The sequence below is a fragment of the Mustela lutreola genome, chromosome 1, assembly GCF_030435805.1.
Source record: "Mustela lutreola isolate mMusLut2 chromosome 1, mMusLut2.pri, whole genome shotgun sequence".
Taxonomy (NCBI): domain Eukaryota; kingdom Metazoa; phylum Chordata; class Mammalia; order Carnivora; family Mustelidae; genus Mustela; species Mustela lutreola.
This window is the reverse complement of record NC_081290.1, coordinates 33,637,935-33,656,889: the sequence shown is the minus strand read 5'-3', so window position 1 is coordinate 33,656,889 and position 18,955 is coordinate 33,637,935. Positions and strand designations below refer to the sequence as shown.

Here is an 18,955-nt window from a genome sequence, read left to right as displayed (position 1 = left end):
AAAGATTTTATTTCTTTATCTCAGAGAGAGAAAGAGAGATAGTATAAGCATGAGCTGGAGAGGAGGTGTGGAGGGAGTAGGGCATGGGAGGTGGGGGGAGTTCACAGGGAGAAGCAGACTCCCCGTGGAGCAGAGACCCCCCCCATGTGGGACTCGATCCCAGGACCCCAGGATCAAGAGCCAAAGGCAGATGCTTAACCGACTTAGCCATCCAGGTGCCCCACAATTTGCTCCTTTTTAAGATCCTTACAGTTCAGTGTGGTGAAACTGCACAGACCGGAGACTTCCTGCCCTCAAGGAAAGGATTCCTCTTACCCTTGCGGTCTCTGCCTTGAGTGTCCCAGGCCCACCTGAACTTTCATAGCCTTCAGAGAATGGAAGGTCTGAGTTCTCTCCGACTTTAATTACAAAAGAGCAAATGTAATCCATCAGTATGTGGCTTTGTATGCCAGAGAGCTCCGCACTTGTTTTCTTGGGCAAATAAAGCCCGAATTAAACAATACAGTATTATACAAAAATGAAGACTTGCTCTGCATTTGTCCTAAAGGTCATTTTGCTTACCCGTCAGGGCCCTGGTGTGGGTGAGGTCATGTCTGCCAAGTTCTTGTCTGGCCATCCACCCTGGACAGGCGCTGACGAATTAGAGATGAATTAGAGGCATTCTCTCTGGAGATGTGCACTTTACAGCTATTGTATTCGGGTGACCTGGAGATTCAGAAAATATTTTTTAGAGTATTTAAAGCTTTATTTGTTTATTTGGTTATGGGAAAGAGTAAGGTAGGGGTTTGTCAAAGAAACAAACCCCTACCTTACTCTTACTCTTATGATACAGTGGGATGTATCATGTGTCCCTGCCTGTGTGTTCCTTTTTTTTTTTAAGTATTTATTTATTTTTTTATTTTTAAAGATTTTATTTATTTATTTGATAGAGACAGAGAGAGATCACAAGTAGGCATAGAGGCAGGCAGAGAGAGAGGAGGAGGCAGGCTCCCTGCTGAGCAGAGAGCCCAATGTGGGGCTCGATCCCAGGACCCTGGGATCATGACCTGAGCCGAAGACAGAGGCTTAACCCACTGAGCCATCCAGGCACCCCTCCTTTTTAAAAAAAAAAAAAAAAAAAAAGATTTTATTTATTTATTTATTCATTTATTAGTTCTTATTGATTTTTTTTTCCCCCAGGGTTCCAAGATTCATTGTTTCTGCACCACACCCAGAGCTCCATGCGCTATGTGCCCTCCTTACTACCCACTCACCCAGCCCCCCACCTCCTCCCTTCCCATACCCACAGTTTGTTTCTCAGCATCCACAGTCTCTCATGCTTCGTCTTAAAAGCCCTTCCTTACAGTCCCTTTCTTTGCTAGATCCCCTTGGAACCTCTTTCATTCCCGTCATGGACAGTCCCTCGCACCACTGGCCCAGCTCCTCTGTACTCTGAGCGGCTGTGGTTCCTTCAGCTCCCCTTCTGTTGAGACCATACTGAGCTAATCCTTGTTACATCAGCTGCCTTGAAATGACCAGTCGTTGCTAACAGCTGTTCCCTTTCTTTAAGGAACGTAGTACAATCTCACAGGACAAGAGCGAGTACTCCGTATCACCGAACACAGCTGGCTTCACTGGATGGCCAGCTGTCGTACTCCCAGGGCTCTGAATCAAGTAGAGAGTCCTTGACCTGAACTTCACAGATAGAGAGATCCAATGCCTGGAGATACTAGTTTATCTGGAATAGATATTATCTCATTTTATCCATTAAAGTTGGGTTTGACTGGGACAGACAGAAAACTCTAAATGTGGCTTAAATAAGATGAATTTTATTTTGAACTCACATAAAAGAGGTCTGAACACGAGCAGTGGGCAGGAGATCATCAGGGACCCAGGGTCCTTCTGTCCTTTGACTCCAACATCCTCTGTCCTTGGGTTCTCAACTCCCACCATGGCTGTACCAGCTTTACCTGTCATATCCACAGCTGAGCCAGGAGAGAGGCAGGATGAGGAGAAGGACCTCTGCCCTCCCTTTAAACACGTGTGTGCTGAGTCATACATTACTCCTCTGCTCACATCCTATTGACCTAAACTTGGTTACCCATCCCTACCTACCCGCAAGGAAAGACTTGGGAAAGGTAGACTGTATTTCAGCTAAAAACTTGGGTGTTTTCACTGGGGAAGAAATGGGGAGCAGATATTGCGGAGATAACTAGAATTGCTTCGGCACAGATACAGGCTGTAACAAATTCGGAATGAAAATCTTTTCTTTCACGAAGGAAACTAGCCAGAAATATTTTATATTCATTTTTCTAGTGAGAGAAATGTATGTAAAAAAAAAAAATGATCCACTTGTAGGGGTGCCTGGGTGGCTCAGTCAGTTAAGCATTTGCCTTTGGCTCAGGTCATAGTCTCAAGGTCCTGGGACCGAGCCCTACATAGGGCTCCCTGCTCAGTGGGGAGACTACTACTCCCTCTCCCTCTCCCTCTCCCCCGTGCTCATACCTTTTCTCTCTCTCTCTCAAAAATAAATAAATTAAATCTTTAAGAAATAATTTAAAAATCTTCAGCTTGAAACATGTGTAGAGCCCTTAGCATAAGCATCTGGCAAATAATGGGTATTCATAGCAGGTTGTTGTTGCTATATGCCAAAAAAAGATCTCTGAAAGCAAAGTGACAGTGGCTTTTCAGTAAGCCTGGATATGTCAGAGCAGGTCTTCCAGCAGAGGGGACACTAAAGTGAAACAAAGGGGCATAACTGTGAGAACATTGAGACTGAAGGAAGAATCATGGGGACTACGGAGGCCTTAGAATCTCGAGGACTAGAGCTAGAAAATGAGCAGTCTAGGTTCTTCCATTTTATGTCTCTTCCTCAGCTCTTCCTACCTCTCCTTGAGATTGCCTCGCATCAGCTGCCAACAGCATCTCTAGGATTACCTGATTCTAGCTCCTTGCCCAGAAAGGAAGGGCATTCTTCCTTCTAGGCCCAGCTGTAAAATTCCTAGGGGTGTACTCTAGCCCAGTGTGGGTCCTCGTCCCAAACCAGTCTTTGCGACCAGGGGTAATGGGTACCATGATTGGCCTATACATTACCGTTTCAGGAGGTGAGGGGTATTAGCTAGAACAGCGGGGTGGGGCGGGGGGGGTTGAGATGGGCAAGGACAGATCTCTGCCTAAAACAACAACCAACGTCAGCTTCTCTTCCTTTAACCTGCCTTAGTTTTTCATAATACTTACCACCCAACTTTATATTCATTTATCAGTTTTTCTGTTTATCTTTTGTCTTTCCTGCTAGAACACAAGGCCCGTGAGGACAGGGTATTTATTGGCTTTGCAGAATGTTGTGTCCCCAGCATTAGGACCGTCTCGGACACATAGAAGGTGCTCGGTAAATATCTGAGCAGTGAATACCTTCCCCAACCAGAGTGTGGCAGGTGCAGATAGGTCATCAGACTGGAAAAACAGAACCCTAAAACACTCCAGAATAGGATTTAGCCACTTTATAAATCACACAGGAAGCAGAAAATGTTGAGCGGTAACACAGAAGCCGGTGGAGTTTCTCAGATACTGTAAGTCACCCAGCAACCTTCGCTGGTTCTCATTATCTCTGACAAAGAGGGGTAAGAAAGGGACAGATGAGTGAAACAATCCAAAAGCACCATAGATGTTGCTAGTTCTCACCACATTCATGAACACACGTTTACTACAACAGCGAGCAGTTAGCACACTGGACAGATTTGGGTCTTGTCTCCTATCCCTAAAGTGCTCCCTGTAGAAGGTGAAATGCTCCTGGGATCCTGGATAAAAAGCATCGATGACATAACTAGACCCCACCAAAGGAGAATTTAGACCACACTAGCCTTTGTGCTGGTTTATAGCTTTTGTTCTTCCCCCAAAATCTTAACTTTGGATCACTTGAGGGAACCCGGTCAAATTGCCCGTCTGGCTGATGTCCCCGTCTTTACTTCTGGCTGAAGAACCAGCTTCTTGCCTCGGAAACCTGAGGTTCTAAGGGACCGGATTGGCCAAGGGGGACCACGGGTGGCCTGTTTTTCGCTTTTCAAACTAGCCATGTCTTTCGGCTTCCAGCTCTTGCTTGATCCGCGGTTTTACTCTTGGCTTTCTACACAGTCGTGAGCAGAATGGCTTTTCTGTTTTTCTTTCCCATAACAAGCTGTGAGAAAGCAGCTGAAGCTCCAAAAGACATGTTGACTTTTTCTTTCTGTCTGTTCTCTTGTGGGTTTGTAGTACGGGTGGGGAAGACATTTGGGCCGCTGGAGGAGCATTTCTGATTATTATTATTTTCTTGAAAATCCAGTCTTTCACGTTGAGCCAAGCAGCTCCTAACACTGTGTCATTTCTAGACATAACCAGTGGCCTCGCTCTGAGGATCTGCCCTCCCTGATGGGAACCCAGGCCCAGGGCATCTAGTTATGGGGCACAAATGGAGAGGGAGATAGAAAAGGATCAGTGCATATATAGTTTGTGTCCTTAACTACATTCGTAAAATCTGTGTGATACGTGTTGACATTTACATATCCAAACAAATACATGGAAATAGTTATAGCCCACAGCTAACACTTTTTTTTCTAAAAATTTTATTTATTTGACTGAGAGAGATCGCAAGTAGGCGGAGAGGCAGGCAGAGAGAGAGGCGGGGAAGCAGGCTCCCCATTGAGCAGAGAGCCCAACGTGGGGCTTGATCCCAGGATTCTGAGATCATGACCTGAGCCAAAGGCAGAGGCTTTACCCCCTGAGCCACCCAGGCACCCCACCATAGCAAACACTTTTTGAGCTCTTCTGCATTGGGCATTCTTTTGAATGCTCTCTGTATGTTAACATGGTTAACCCTCCCAGCAGTCCTGCAAGATGGGTGGTGTTATTAGCTCCATTGAACAGATGAGAAAACTGAAATCAGGCAAGAAGACTGAAATAACTTGCCTGAGGTCTTACAGATGATGGGAGGAGGAGACAAGACTTAAACCCAGTCAGGAGCGCTTCTAAGACCTGCCCTAAGCTTCTAACCTGCCCTAAGCTGCCTCTGTTTTGCAGTATTTATAGCTTGGTCAAGTAGGCATAAACAGCATTGAGGAAAGGGGCATGACGCAGGTTAGCATCGTTCACAGAACAAGGAGGCAGTGAATGTCCTGTAGTTGGAAGAGGTGATGCTGGCAATGGTGACTGTGACCACGCCAAAGATGACCAAACATTGGCAGGTTTTACCCTTCGGGATTTGGAGATGGAATCCTGTGTTAGAATCACAGTTTTGCTGCTTCCTGTGTGACCTCAGTCAAGTTACTTAGCCTCTCTGATTCTTATTTTCCTCTTCTGAAAAAGGAGGATGATGGTAACCACACCGTGGTAGGGTTGTGAGGATTAAATACCTGTGCAAAAAGTACCCAGTGTAGCCCTAGATACATAGTAAGTATTCGACAAGAGTGACCTTCATGTTTTTTAGCCATTTGGCCTATTCTTGGTGAATAAGTAACCCACGATTATAGCTTGCATTTCCAAAGAAATTAAACACAAAACCATATCTAATTCAAATGTATACCTTTCAGTTACTTAGTGAGTTCTTCCTTTTGCAGCTACTCAGGCCTGGCTTTTTGTTCATGTCCCAGTTGACTTTTAACCTAAAAGTAAACAACCTTAATTTCCATAACTGGAATTTCTGCCTTGCAATGGAGGGTCTAGAAGGCTGCACTCACCCAGGCCGTCTGACAACCTCATCTTCCGGGGCCCTCATCAGGGCCTCTGGTGGAGGCTGCAGACTGCTCCTCTCCGACCCGCTCTCCTGTCTCCCACTCCCTTCTCTCCAGGCAACCCCCCCACTTCCGCACCATGTTCCTTGCAAATTACAGCCACCCCAACCCCTCCAAATGCCTCCTGTGGGGAGAGTGTGTCAGGGACACTGGGGAGAATGGAGAAAACCAGCACAGGCTCCAGTGGGCATATCATTCAGTTCAAGCAGTTTCCAAAATTGCTACCAGGGAGAGAATATCTGTTTATTTTTCCTCTCTACCGGGAATGCGGAGGGGACCTTCCAGAGTGTCCCAGGACGTCCGGGGGGTGACATTCCAGTCTTTGCCGACGAGAGCGTGCCCCTCTGCCGGCATCCTCCGCAGCCCGGCTTTTAAGCGACAGTCTGGAGGAGATTAAATTGAGGTTTATCTTTGAGTGACCGGAGTTATTTTTGTTTTCACCAGCCCGGACAATTGTAATGAATGCGACGACACTGGCGGGAACAAGGGTTGTATTATAATAGGAGGGTGAGGATGGCTTTGACTGACCTTTCTGCTGCTGGGGTTTCAGTGTTTTAGTATGTGCTGCTTGCGCTGGAAAGAATTTATAATCACAGGCTGTCAAAGACAGTCATTGTTCTCCGTGCTCCGAACATGTGGGTCAGCCGCGAGTGCTTCCAGCTCCCCCAGCGCCAAGAGCTGGCCGAGAGCGAGAGCATGCCTGGATTCTTCTGAGGCATCAGGAAAAGCATTTTGCATATTTTTCATTGCCTTTTTTTTTTTTTTTTTTTAACTTTCTGCCTCGGAAAGACAGCTCCCTTTCAGAGCAAGAATTTCCCTCCAAGGTAGCAGGAGACGGACGCGTGCTGCTCCAGGCTTTACAGAGCTGATTCCACGGCAAAAACACATGCTGTGTGCACTGGCCAGCTAGCCTAACCAAGAGCAGTTGTGCGGCCGAAAACCAGGGGCCGGGTCCCAGAGCAGGCATGCGGCTATGGATTCCGAAAGACAGGTCAAGGTTAAGGTTTTTGGGGTTTAGTTTGGGTTTTGTCGGTCACTGTACTCTTGTGACTCCAAACTTAATGAGCTTTTTTATTCTTCGTTCCTTCTATTTTTTTTTTTCTTTTTTTTTAAACAGTAGGCTGGGAGTTACTTGGATTTTTATTTTTATTTATTTAATATCTTTTGAAATGTGCATGATCTTCTGTTCGGGAAAGTGGCAGCAGGAAGGGCAGAAGGATGAAATGCTGGCTTGTAGATGATAATCTGTGCCATAATTTTTTTCCATACCGACACCACACGCGGGATCTTTTGAAGTCCACCCGAGAGCCCAGTTTTCCTCGTATCGTAGGCTCTCCATCTGTTGCTCAAGTGTCTCTGTAATCCTTCTCGTTTTATTTCTGGACAGGAGACCGACGACATTGAGAGTCCTAAACGTAGTATCCGAGACAGTGGCTACATAGACTGCTGGGATTCTGAGCGCAGCGACTCCCTGTCTCCCCCTCGCCACGGCAGAGATGACTCCTTCGACAGCCTGGATTCCTTCGGCTCCCGTTCCCGGCAGACCCCTTCACCAGATGTAGTCCTCAGGGGAAGCAGTGATGGTAGGTTGCAGATGTCGTGCACTGCCCATCTTAGATTGGAACATCCACCCCCGTGGACAGAAGGCGGGCTCCATATCCACCTTGCTGGGACCTGGTAACTCTAAACTGGGAGGAGAGCAGTGTTTTTATTATTATTTCTCGTGGTCCTTAGAATTTGGCTTGGCTGCACCAGCAGTTTGAGTATTGCCTCAGTGAGCCTCTCTTTCCTTGGAAAATACGTTACCTCATCCCCCCCTTGGTCTCAGTGAATCAAGATGCCGCTGGCCGTTAGCTCATAAAGTGTGCTGAAGGTTTATATGCTCTGGGTATGAGGAAGGGAAGCATGTGAGTACCACAGGGCAGAAGTGAAAATGAAGCAATTTACAGCAAGCTGGAAATGCACTAGACACACTTAGGAAGGTGCTGGAACACGGGAAGCTTGAATTGGCCAGGTTTTGGCAATCTGTGCGATGCTTCTGATACCTGACCATTGCCTGGAGCTGTGCGGGTGGCCCCCCCAAGGTACACAACCCAGACTGCCTGTTTGTTCTGAGTCTGGGTTTGAGTTAAATCCTGTGGATTTTGTCACCTGTAAGGAATGATCATTTTTTCTTTAAAAATCTGTGGTCATGCAACCTGATGTAAATTTAATATGTATTTTCCAGCTGTTTATGTCACTTAGCTTGTAGCTTTGTACTTTTAGGAAGGGAAAATGGCTTGGTTCTGCATATATAAACTTGCAGGAAGGCACTAAGGCTGCTGGGGTATTTTTTATTTGTTTCTATTTTTTTAATGCATTGCTTGATTGATGCTAATACTTCTAGACACTTACAGCTTATCTCTGAGATGAAAATTCCCTTATATGGCTGAAAGATCCCTTTCAGCTGTAAAACTCTATCTAAAATACTTGAGTATTTATGTGCCTAGGTCCTGAATTAATTACTTGACACCTAGCATCTCACTTAGTCCTTAGTCCAGAGCATGAAAGAGGTACATAGTCCCCCGACCCCCACCCTGGGCTGTGAGACATTCTTTATCTGTATTTTACAGATGAACCGTGCAGAGGTTAAGTAATTGTCCTCAAGTTCCTAAGTGACAAATATTGCTGTCATTAAGTAGTAGAACAATGTTAGCCTAAAGAAGTGTGAATCCAAAACTTAAACTCTTAAACCTAATTTGCCCACAGCTTCTGTTTACCGAGTAAATTTTTTAGATTCTGGAGTGACCTAACTAATGCTTTTTTGTTCAGTACTTCAGCTTCCCAACAAATAGATTAGCCTCAGGGCCACATAGTATGTGACTCCAAAAGAATTCCATGGTGCATTGTGAGCTGCTTGAAAAACATTTCTAAGATTTTCTATGCCATTTTAAGTACCACCCACAGTATTAGAAGTTACAATACCAAGTACATGACCTAAATGAGCTCTAATATAACCGAAAGGTAGATTTCCTTTCACAAAACCTGTCTGAACCTGACCATTTCATATTATTTTGATTGCTTTTTTAAAAAAAAATATTATTTTCTTCCTCTTGGTTTTGTAAGTGGTAACATAGATCCTATATTCTGTCACAGCTTCGAGGATTTAGAGTTTATAATGAGCGACATCTTGAAGGGATTTGAGATGGTAATTACTAATATTGTACTAATATGTGCTGAGGCACAGTTTCATTTGCACCAATTAAGGTTGATAAGCTAGAGTCTTTTTATAAATATTTTTCCATGTAAAGAATAATGGAAAATCAAGCCTCACAGAACAGTGTCCATTTTACCAAGCAGCCTAATACCTACAGGCTTATGATCTTGAAAATGAATCAAGACCTAATGAGATTTAACACACATACACACACACACGTACACACACACACTTTTAAAAATCTGCCTTAATAGTAGTATAATTTTATTCAAATAGATGTTGTATTTTATTAGAATTTGTGGTATATTTTTAATGATGTTAATCCATAAGGTTGCCACTTTCAAATTCAGAAGAACTTTTTTTTTTTTTTTAAGTCTTAAAAATTTATTTCCTAAGGACTCACAATCAACTAGGGAAAATCTTAGCATAAAATTCTCCAGTTACATATTGGGCCAATATTTTAATATTATCGAGGCCCACTGACCCGTTCAGTGGGGACAGCCAAGAGCCACACTCCTAAGAGGTGCCACAATTCTACGGGTTGCACCTGAGAGTGACCTGGTCAGGATGCTGTGTGATTCCGCCAACCCGTCTTGCTACACAGGTGCCGGTTCTCCCCACACGTCTCCTAGTGTCCTCCTGAAGTCACTTAATAGACTTCCCTGAAGAGGAAATAAAAACCCTTTGACTCCGATGCTTGTAAAATTCAGAACGCAGTTTAGAAATATGATACATTTTGTTAAATGGATATTCTTTTATAGAAAAGATGAGTTGAAGGAGAGAAAGAAGGAATGAGAGAAATTGAAGTGTTAGAGGAAGTTGAGAAAGCCAAGGGCTAGGGGTGTAGATGGCCAAAATATGGGGAATAAAACAAAGCTCCCTCCTAGTTCCTAGAAGGGAGAGAGAAGTGTAGTCCCTGAAATGGTAGGCTCAGACTTTGATAAAGTAATGTCATCATCGTCATGTGCTGTATTGTGATTTCCTTACTTTGGGCACCAATAGCGAAGCCACTGTAGTATATATCTGTGTTTTCGGGAAGAGGTCCAAGTCTTTGAAGTTCTGGCCTTCGAGAAGATTCCCAGTGTTTACCAAGGGTGTGGCATACCGGCTGCTTCTAAGTGCTTTGCGCCATCCCCTTAAATCCTCACAATGACCTGTGAGGGCTGTGGTATTGTCTCCACGTGTCCAGTGAGGACTCTGAGGTACGGAGGGCTTAAATTTTGCAGAGCTACCCAGCTAGTAGGACGGAACCAAAATTATACCCTGGCTTCTAAGTCCAGAAAACTTTCTTCTTTCAACTGAGTCTCTTCACCTCGGGCATCTGCAAAGTAACTTCTCTTGAACTGTCTCTTGAAGGTATTTATCAAAGAGTCACTGTGGGAAGGAAGAGGGTGATCTGTGTATGTGTTAAACAGCCTATTTTGAGACTTTCACTAAGATAATTACAGATGATATGTCTTTAGATACTGTACACAGAGAAGGTTCAAAGATGATAGGATTTTAGGCATCAGAAAATGGAGACAACACTTGAATCTTTACTAAGCCCTCACAGTTAGTGGAAGAATCCTTTTCTTTCATTCGTTTATTTGAGAAAGTATAGTGCTTTCCCTAGTCAGGATGCTTTAAGAAATGTCTCTTGGACATTTCTCCAAGAGAAGCGCCTCACACAGGAAGGAGCTTTGGGCCGGGGTCTGGAGAATGGAAATCGGAAGTCCTGACCTACTGCATATCAGTCATTCTGCCTCTCTGAGTTTCGGTTTCCGCCTCTGTAAAATGGGGATAATATCAAACCAGGAAACAAACCTGAGAGTCTGGCAAGGGAAGGTAGTGTTAGCGTTTGTTTATAAAGCATCTCACAGGGGCCTCTAAACATTTCACTGGGACACTGAGACAGATGGATACCCTTGACGCAAGACTCGGAGTGGGAAGGTGCTAAGCCAGGAATCAAAAACCAACAAGCACCGAAATGGTCAAAACTTCAGAAGGGAGGCTAAATGCAAGTGCCATGAATAATTCATAACTGCATATTTCCTCCACAACAATGAGCAACTTGTTTATGGTCAATGCTTTGAACTAGTAAAGTCTTTTAAAAGCCATTAAATCATTTGATCTCCAGGGCAGATCATTTCATTCCAATTTTTACAGAAGAAATGGGCAAGAGTGATAGAACCGGCCTCAGAGCCCACAGCTTGCTAGGGACAGATTGCTCTCCTTAATTAAGAGTTTCCAACCAACTCTCCCGTGGCAGCTTCTGTAATGGTAGTGCTTGTTTTAATGACGGCTTCACTCTCGTAGGTCTTACCAGTCAAGTGAGATGAGACACAGGAAACAGGGATACAATATAATTATTGGGGCTCTTGCCCCCCCAAACTGGTTGGGCAACATTCAATTCTTTTGCGTTGCCTGAAATGCTCTTGAAGTCAAACCAATTCATTTATTCATTGGATGATTTGAGGACGCCCACTGGGTGTGAAGACGCTGTGATCAATGCTATAAATAATACAAGATCAAAAGGGTAGCGTGCCCCCAAAAAAGAATAGACTGGGCCTTGGGGTTCATGAGAAGAAAAGATGGCTTCCAGCTATGGGTACTAGGAAGAGCTCTGATGTAAAGGAATACTCACTTATTTAAATCAAACCACCTCCTGAAAGGCAAACCCTTGGTATGATCTCAATCTGCCACTTTTCTGAATTCCTATTCTTCTTATCTGTCTTGGCTCCTTGAAAATAACTGACATTCTTCAGGTGTTTCATAGACTGGCTAAAGGTACCTCCAAGGGGCACCTGGGTGGCTCAGTGGGTTAAGCCTCTGCCTTTGGCTCAGGTCATGATCTCAGGGTCTGGCATTAAGTCCCACATTGGGCTCTCTGCTCAGCAGGGAGCCTACTCGCCTCCACCCCCCCCCCCACCAACACCTGCTGCCTACTTGTGATCTCTGTCAAATAAATAAATAAAATCTTTAAAAAAAAAAAAAAGGTACCTCCAAGACAAAATGTCATCTTATGACATTTCCTTTATAAAACAGAATCCTTTATAATTCTTATTTGTGAATATCTAGCACAGTGTAAGACACGCCACGACAGGTGCTCAGTAAAAACTCCATCGGTTGATTTATGTCTTTTCTTTCAAGATTCGAAGAATCTTAGTAGCCTCTCGTTCTGCTGCAAATGTGTTATGAGTCATAATTCTCAGATACAATTAGGCTTACCTCTGTTTTTTCAACTGGATTTTTTCCCCCTGATTTGAGCTCAGAGCTTTTCCCAGAATAGACTAATTTAAGATATGTTAAGTGAATCATTTAAGGAAGGGATCTCAGAACCCACAGATCTACCACATCCCTAATACATCCTGACTGGCCATCAGGAACTTTTCTGTGAGCCCCGCACATGTTCTCAGCACCCATCCTCTCTTCCTCAGGGAGAGGAAGTGACTCTGAACCCGACTTGCCCCACCGGAAGCTGCCAGATGTGAAGAAGGATGACATGTCTGCAAGGCGGACTTCCCATGGTGAGCCGAAATCAGCAGTGCCTTTTAACCAGTACCTCCCGAACAAAAGCAATCAGACAGCCTACGTCCCCGCTCCTCTGAGGAAGAAGAAAGCAGAGCGAGAGGAAAATCGGAAGAGCTGGAATACTGCCACCTCCCCCCTCGGTGGGGAGAGGCCCTTCAGGTAAGGCCTGAGCTAGGCTGCCCCCAGTCCTGGCTTGAGCACTAGCAGTAAAAGGATGAGAACACCCTCACACCATTGAGCTTGGATAACCATTCCAGAACTTTTGATGTAAGATTGCAAATGGCGGGAGGTAGGCTGGTTCTTTGGCACACCATTGAGCTCAGATAACCATTCTAGAACTTTTGACATAAGATTGCAAATGGCGGGAGGCAGGATGGTTCTTTGGAGAGAGACTGTGATGATGGAATCTAAGCTTCGTGAAGGCATCGAGAGTGGTGCCTGCCACACAGTAGGTACTCAACAGATCCTTGTCAAGTGAGCACGTTTTTGAAACTGGTTCTAGTGAGAGGACAGGGAGAGCAGATCTGTCATCCATGTCTTTCTGAGGAGACAGCCTGACTCCCGCTCCCGTTACATTTGGTGCAGAAAGCCGTATCTTTCTGCGAGACAACTAAATAACATGATTATTTAGATACAAGCTCAAGTATGGATGGGCTGCCTGAGACGTGCTTCAGAATCACATGGAGAGAAACTCCTAGTAAATGAAAGATACATTAAGCTGCTCGTCTCTTTGGAGAAGCAAGGAGGGATTTCCCCTAAGCTCTGATTATGTCTTTATATTTATGCATTCATTCAGTCAGCAGGTTTTTATTCAACACCTACTACATGCTAGGCGCTGTCTTTTAGGCACCGGGGACCCAGTAGTAAATAGAGTCCCTGCCTTCAAGAACCTTGGAGTCCAGTAAAAGAAACTTACCATGTAGTCTAACCCTTTGAGCAAAACCACTCCGATCACTGCATGCTTATTTCTAATCACCTACCTTTATTATCTATGAATTTCATCAAATAGACACTTTATTAAAAATTTGGATGATTCAATAAATCATGCCTTTTATATTTCCAGCAGAAAAGGCTTTTGCCTTCCAACATCAGCTTTGAAAGAGCTCCTACTGTTGAGATTATAATGCATTGTATTTATTAACAAATTAATGGCAGCATTTGACTTTCTTCACATGACCAGGATCGTACTGCATACTATAACTTTTTTTTTTTTAAGTGAAAAGTAGTATCAGAATGACCAGGAGATGACATGTGGCTTGCTCCCTGGCCCGGGCTTTTAGTTTGGTAAACCGTCTTGTCCAACTCACTAGCTATCCTGAAGCAACAGAGGAAGAGGGAAGTGAAGTGGGGTCTCCTTGCGAAGAGGACCCAGTCGGCCCAGTGGATCCTGGTGGGAAGCCTGGGTTAGAATTACCCACAGGCAGTGGTCAGGAACAGCCTTCTCCAGAGGGGGCTGTGGGCGCCCCCGCTCCCAAGTCTGAAGGAAAAGATGCTGTTGAAATCCAAAAGCGCAGAAGGCTAGAACAAGCTGGAATCAAGGTCATGTCTGCGGCACAGCGCTTTTCCAGGTTAGCTCTGCAGGCCGAAGGCTGGCCTGGCTGCCTTTGTGCATGCCTGGGTTTTGGAGTCCGTCTGGCTTGTTGGAGTTTCCATCCTGTTTCCCACTTCCTGCTTTCCCCTCTGCAGCTCTCTTACCCCCTCCTCAAGCAAATAGAAGTAGCTGTGAGTCTTTGCCCCCGGGGGCATGTCTCCGCCAAGAACTTGGTTATTTTAAATGGAACCAAAGAGTGAGCTTCTTGCTGCTTGATTAGACCGTTAGGATTAGTAGTTAGTCATTTGTAGGCTGCGGGATTTACCTAGCAATAACATTTTATTTTTCAATTGTTTGCGGCTTATTAATTTTCATGCTACTCCTAAATGGCTCTTACCTTACTTGACACATCATTGGAAAATAGTTCCTTTGAAATGGGGAGCGCTCTCTTAGGAAAGAGTGGTTGGGCATGAAGCACTGGGTGTAGTGCATGAACAATGAATTCTAGAACACTGAAAAGAAATAAAATCAAATAAAATGAAAAAAAGAAAGCAGAGTGGTTGGCTTACAAAAACCCACTTACTTTGTCCCAAGGGAGTGGTAAGATTGCACTTAACTTGACTCCTTTCCTAAAGCACGTTGACTCAAAAAACAAAGAATGGAGTAATTCCTTCTCTTGATTGTAACAAAGACACCAGCATCCATCTGGATGATTTCATATTACATGTGTGATGGAAATCTTCAGCAGTTCAGGTCACAGAAATCTACAGTTCTACAAGTTCAGGGAGTGTTTTGAGAAGCTGGTTAATTTTTCTTGCATAATAACCACAAAGATCCTAACAAATCATAATGAGACCAAAATTTATCTGACAAATCAAAATTCATAACAGTTCACACCATTGAAATTTCTTTGCCATCTGCTGTTCCATTTAATTGGAAGAGGTAGGTGACATACCCATTTTCAAGAAGATAAACTGAGGATCAGTGAGAGTAAGTGACTTGCTGGTCTGAGAGACTAGTTACCACCAGGTGGCCAGATCCAAATGTCCTGACCACAGTACCACATCTGCCTCCCACACATTTAACAGAACATTTCCCATTTCTCTGTACAATTCCAAATGTGGTTAGTGCTATACGGTCTAGTTCTTAAACGGGATGTTCAGCCTTGACTTATATGGATTTAATCCTAGAGTAGCTTTGTATTGATTAAAAACAAAAAACAACCAAGGGAATAGCTCTTCCCTGTCTGTGGTATCTCACAGATAAGTGTATCTATCCTAAACATATATGTCCTTCTAGAAAACTCTATCATAAAGCTGTGCTTGTGTTCCAAGCAGATCTCTGGTTTTCTGAGATAATGGAGAGTAATGTAGATCATAAAAAACAAAATCAAATCCAGATATTCTATATAATTTTGGTACAAAGACCTTATCAGACACATAGTTTTTCAACATCATTTTAGCATTACTTGTATCAGAGAACAGGCTCGATGCTAAGAATACAAAAATGAATATTATCCCCTTACCATATATCATTTTTCAAACTTCCCTTCTGTCTTCAAATCTAGGGCCCAGTGGGAGTAGGTAATATAGGTAAAAGTATGAATTTTTAAAAAAAATTTTTAATCTTAATATCCTTGACATATGCCTTCATTTGTGTCATGTCTGAGAAATCTTTAAACTAAAATTTACCAAAGACACCATGATCCTTATTTTTTTTTCTGCTTATCATTTTCAAAAATTACTACTCCACTTGGTTAAAATGAATCTCATTTTTAAAAATTGATTTTTCTATAATTACCAATCTGTTTGAATATTATAATATGTGTATTGGCCGTTTGGGTTTCTTCTTCCATATCCTGTACTACCTTATCCCATTTAAAAAATTTTCATTTCATTGTGATAAGAACACTTAGCATGAGATCTCCCCTCTGAACAAATCTTGAATTGTTCCAGAGTTTTGTTAACTCTCGATACGATGTTGTATAGTAGATCTCTAGAATTTATTCATCCTGCCTAACTGAAACTTTATGGCCACTGATTAGAACTCCCCATTTCTTCCTCCCTCAGCCCCTGGCAACCACCATTCTACTCTTTGATGCTATGCATTTGACTCTCAGATATGACGTGTAAGAGGAATCATGCAGCCTTTTTCCTTCTGTGACTAGCTTATTTCACGTAGAACAACGTCCTCAAGGTTCATCTATATTATCACATAGTGCAGAGTTTTCTTCTTTTAAAAGACTGACCAATATTCCATTATATGTAAATGTTACATTTCCTTCCATTCATCCATCAATGGACATTTAGATTGTTTTTACATCTTAGCTATTGTGCATAGTATGGCAATGAACACGGGAGTGCTACCATCTCTTATGGGTCCTGACTTCTATAGTTTTGGATAAATAGCGGAAGTGGGATTGCCAGATCATATGATAGATGTATTTTCAATTTTTCAAGAAATCTCTGTATCATCTTTAGAGTATCCAAAAGAGCAACAGGAGATGAGTGGGGAGCCTCATTAAGCTAAGTCAGCACATGCAGGAATCATGGTGATGGAGAGAAAAGAAGAGATTGGACAAGACTGGAAATTCTGTGGGTGTGCTGTGGCAGTAACTGTGAGGTTTATTTTGTAATGAAATATTGCAATCTTTTATGATAGTTCCCTTTCTGTGCACAAACCTAGAATCATGGTTGTTTACAAATGTCATTCTGATGGATGAATATTATATTTATGTGGTACTCTTTGCTCCTGTCCATGTTGCCTATTATCTGGCTCCATTGTTTACATGTTTCATCCAAGTCAGCTACATTAAGCAGAAATTCCCAGGTCTGTTAATATCATCACACCTGAGATCTTCTGGCTTAAAAATTGGGTTCAGGAAAATTGTGCATATTCCCAGACAAGGTCCCCAACAGCAATGTGACACAGCTGGTCCAAACACCCAGAATTCATTTGTTGGCAGACTGTTCAGCTGCTAGCTCTCTCTTACAGGGTTTATACATCCTGTGTCACTAGCCTTGCCTATCTGTGTCCCTGTCACTTACTTTCTGCAGCCTTCCTCAGAGTGGAGAGTCATGCTAAGTTTATCCTGCTTTTCATGTGGCAGAAAGTAGCTTAACTGGAATGAAGCACATAAAGATGAAAAGGCTTCTTGGTATCTGGAAAATAAGAATATAAAATATGTAAATATGCTGATGTCTCTTGAAACATTTAACCGCCATCTTCTGTCTTTGCCATCCAGATGGATTCTGACTACCACATCTTTGAACCCAGCAAGAGGCCCAGCATATATTTTGTGGCCCATTTTAGCTGGAAAAATCTGTGTTTGAAGAGAAGGGTAATAATATCAAGTCATAGGCAAGGAGGAGGTACATAGACAGAGAACAAGGCTTTATTTCTATAGACTGTTTTCTTTGTTGTTTTTGTCCCAAGTATTCTCAAACACCTCCTTGTATATAAAAAGGAGCAAGAGTGCATGGCATTCTATTTTTGTGTTAACTTTCAAAGCCCAGAAGTCCCAAGCTTCCTGTCAAACCATATATTAGGAGGTATCTTAGCATCAAGGGACAGAAAGTAGGGCTTCTTAATAAATGTGTGGAGTTTAATATGCATTAGAGTCACCATTGAAGTAAGAAGTATATAAACTCCTTTTGCTTCTATTTTAGCTGATGATTAAGTTAGCTTAATTACCCCAAATTATGAGACTCTGCCAAAAAAGCTAAGATTTCTGTTTTTAAGAGGATAAAATGGGAACCAAGATTCACTTCCCCTGAATTAAAATGCCATGGAGATTTGAGTTGTCTTACTTGGTGTTTCCCATTGGAGAAGTAAACTTTTTTTTTTTTTAACTGAATTATAGGCTTCACGTGATTGTACTTCTTTTCTAATTGTTTTCATATGTCTCAGCACTCAGTCTTTTCTGCTGGTCTGTGGATCTTCTCAACCACATAGTAATTAATTACAGAGGGGAAAAAAAAAAAAAAACCCTCCCAGGAACAATAGACATTTTTGAAATCTTTAGAGGAAAGAGTTGATGCAGTTAAGTGCTACACACGTCCTCTACACTCCTACTCAGCAGATGCCTGTGTCCCTGGTTGTTGCTGAACAGATCCCTGGGGATCAGGAGCAGACACACACATCCCTTGCAGGGCCTCTGTGACGCTAGCTGTGGCCGCACTCTGTGGGCACTGGGTGAGCCGGGAAGTTTCTGGTATTGCCCCTGACATTCCCAGGAGAGCCCAGTTTCTTTCAGTAGAACAGCCTCGCCGCCAGTCTAGGCTGGCTGCTCGTGTGGTACCAGGGGAAAAGGGGTGAAGGAAAATGCTGGTTCTTCCTTCAGTTCAATCACTATCTCATTCAGTTTGAACCAAGAGCTTTTTCTTCCCCTCCGCCCTCACCTGCTTCAAGCCCATAACCTGGCCTACCAAGATAGCTTCACTTGTTTGAGATGAAGCCGGACACGGTTACGAGGCTGGAGGCAAGGCTGGGCATTTCTCGTCTCGCACTGAACTGTATTCCTTCTGAGCAGCGAGCTGTGCCCTGCCGAGCAGCCCCTCCGTCCCAAAGTGACTCACCTGTGAAGGGCTTGAAAAAAAATCAAAGCGTCAAACCTCCCCTATGAATATCAAGCCAGGGAACCTGAGTCTGCCCCCGAACTGGAACTAGAAGCCTCAGTGTTCTCCTTTACTCAGTAGACGTGAGAATTCCTATCTCACAGCGTCGTTGCGGTGGTTAGCGTATCTGAAATATACCAGGTGCTCAGAGTCATAATTGCTGAAAACCCGAGTAGGATATACTGAAGATTTACAACAGACTGCCCTTAAGGTCCCTCAGGGAAAAAGAAAAACACATTTATAAAAGGCCACTGAAGAATTTCAGTAACTAGACACCTGTGAACACAACCCTACATATCTTTCTTTATACACAGTATGCATTACTGCGAGGCCAAAAGTATGAGTTCAGATTTTGTGTTAT

General features: G+C 43.4%; 1 protein-coding gene across 21 annotated transcripts in view; it reads left to right on the top strand.

The window, feature by feature from the left end:
- LIMCH1 (LIM and calponin homology domains 1) overlaps positions 1-18,955 on the top strand; it is a 327,317-nt gene that overhangs the window by 233,507 nt on the left and 74,855 nt on the right. For 9 of the 21 annotated variants that reach the window (XM_059162654.1, XM_059162730.1, XM_059162693.1 and 6 more), the window contains exons 7-8: positions 7,129-7,324; positions 12,354-12,606. In XM_059162654.1, the coding sequence (XP_059018637.1) occupies positions 7,129-7,324; positions 12,354-12,606 (449 nt within the window). Of the gene's footprint in view, positions 1-6,558; positions 6,739-7,128; positions 7,325-12,353; positions 12,607-13,757; positions 14,016-18,955 lie in introns of those variants that run through there. The other 12 variants (XM_059162648.1, XM_059162610.1, XM_059162639.1 and 9 more) reach the window with 6 other exon arrangements.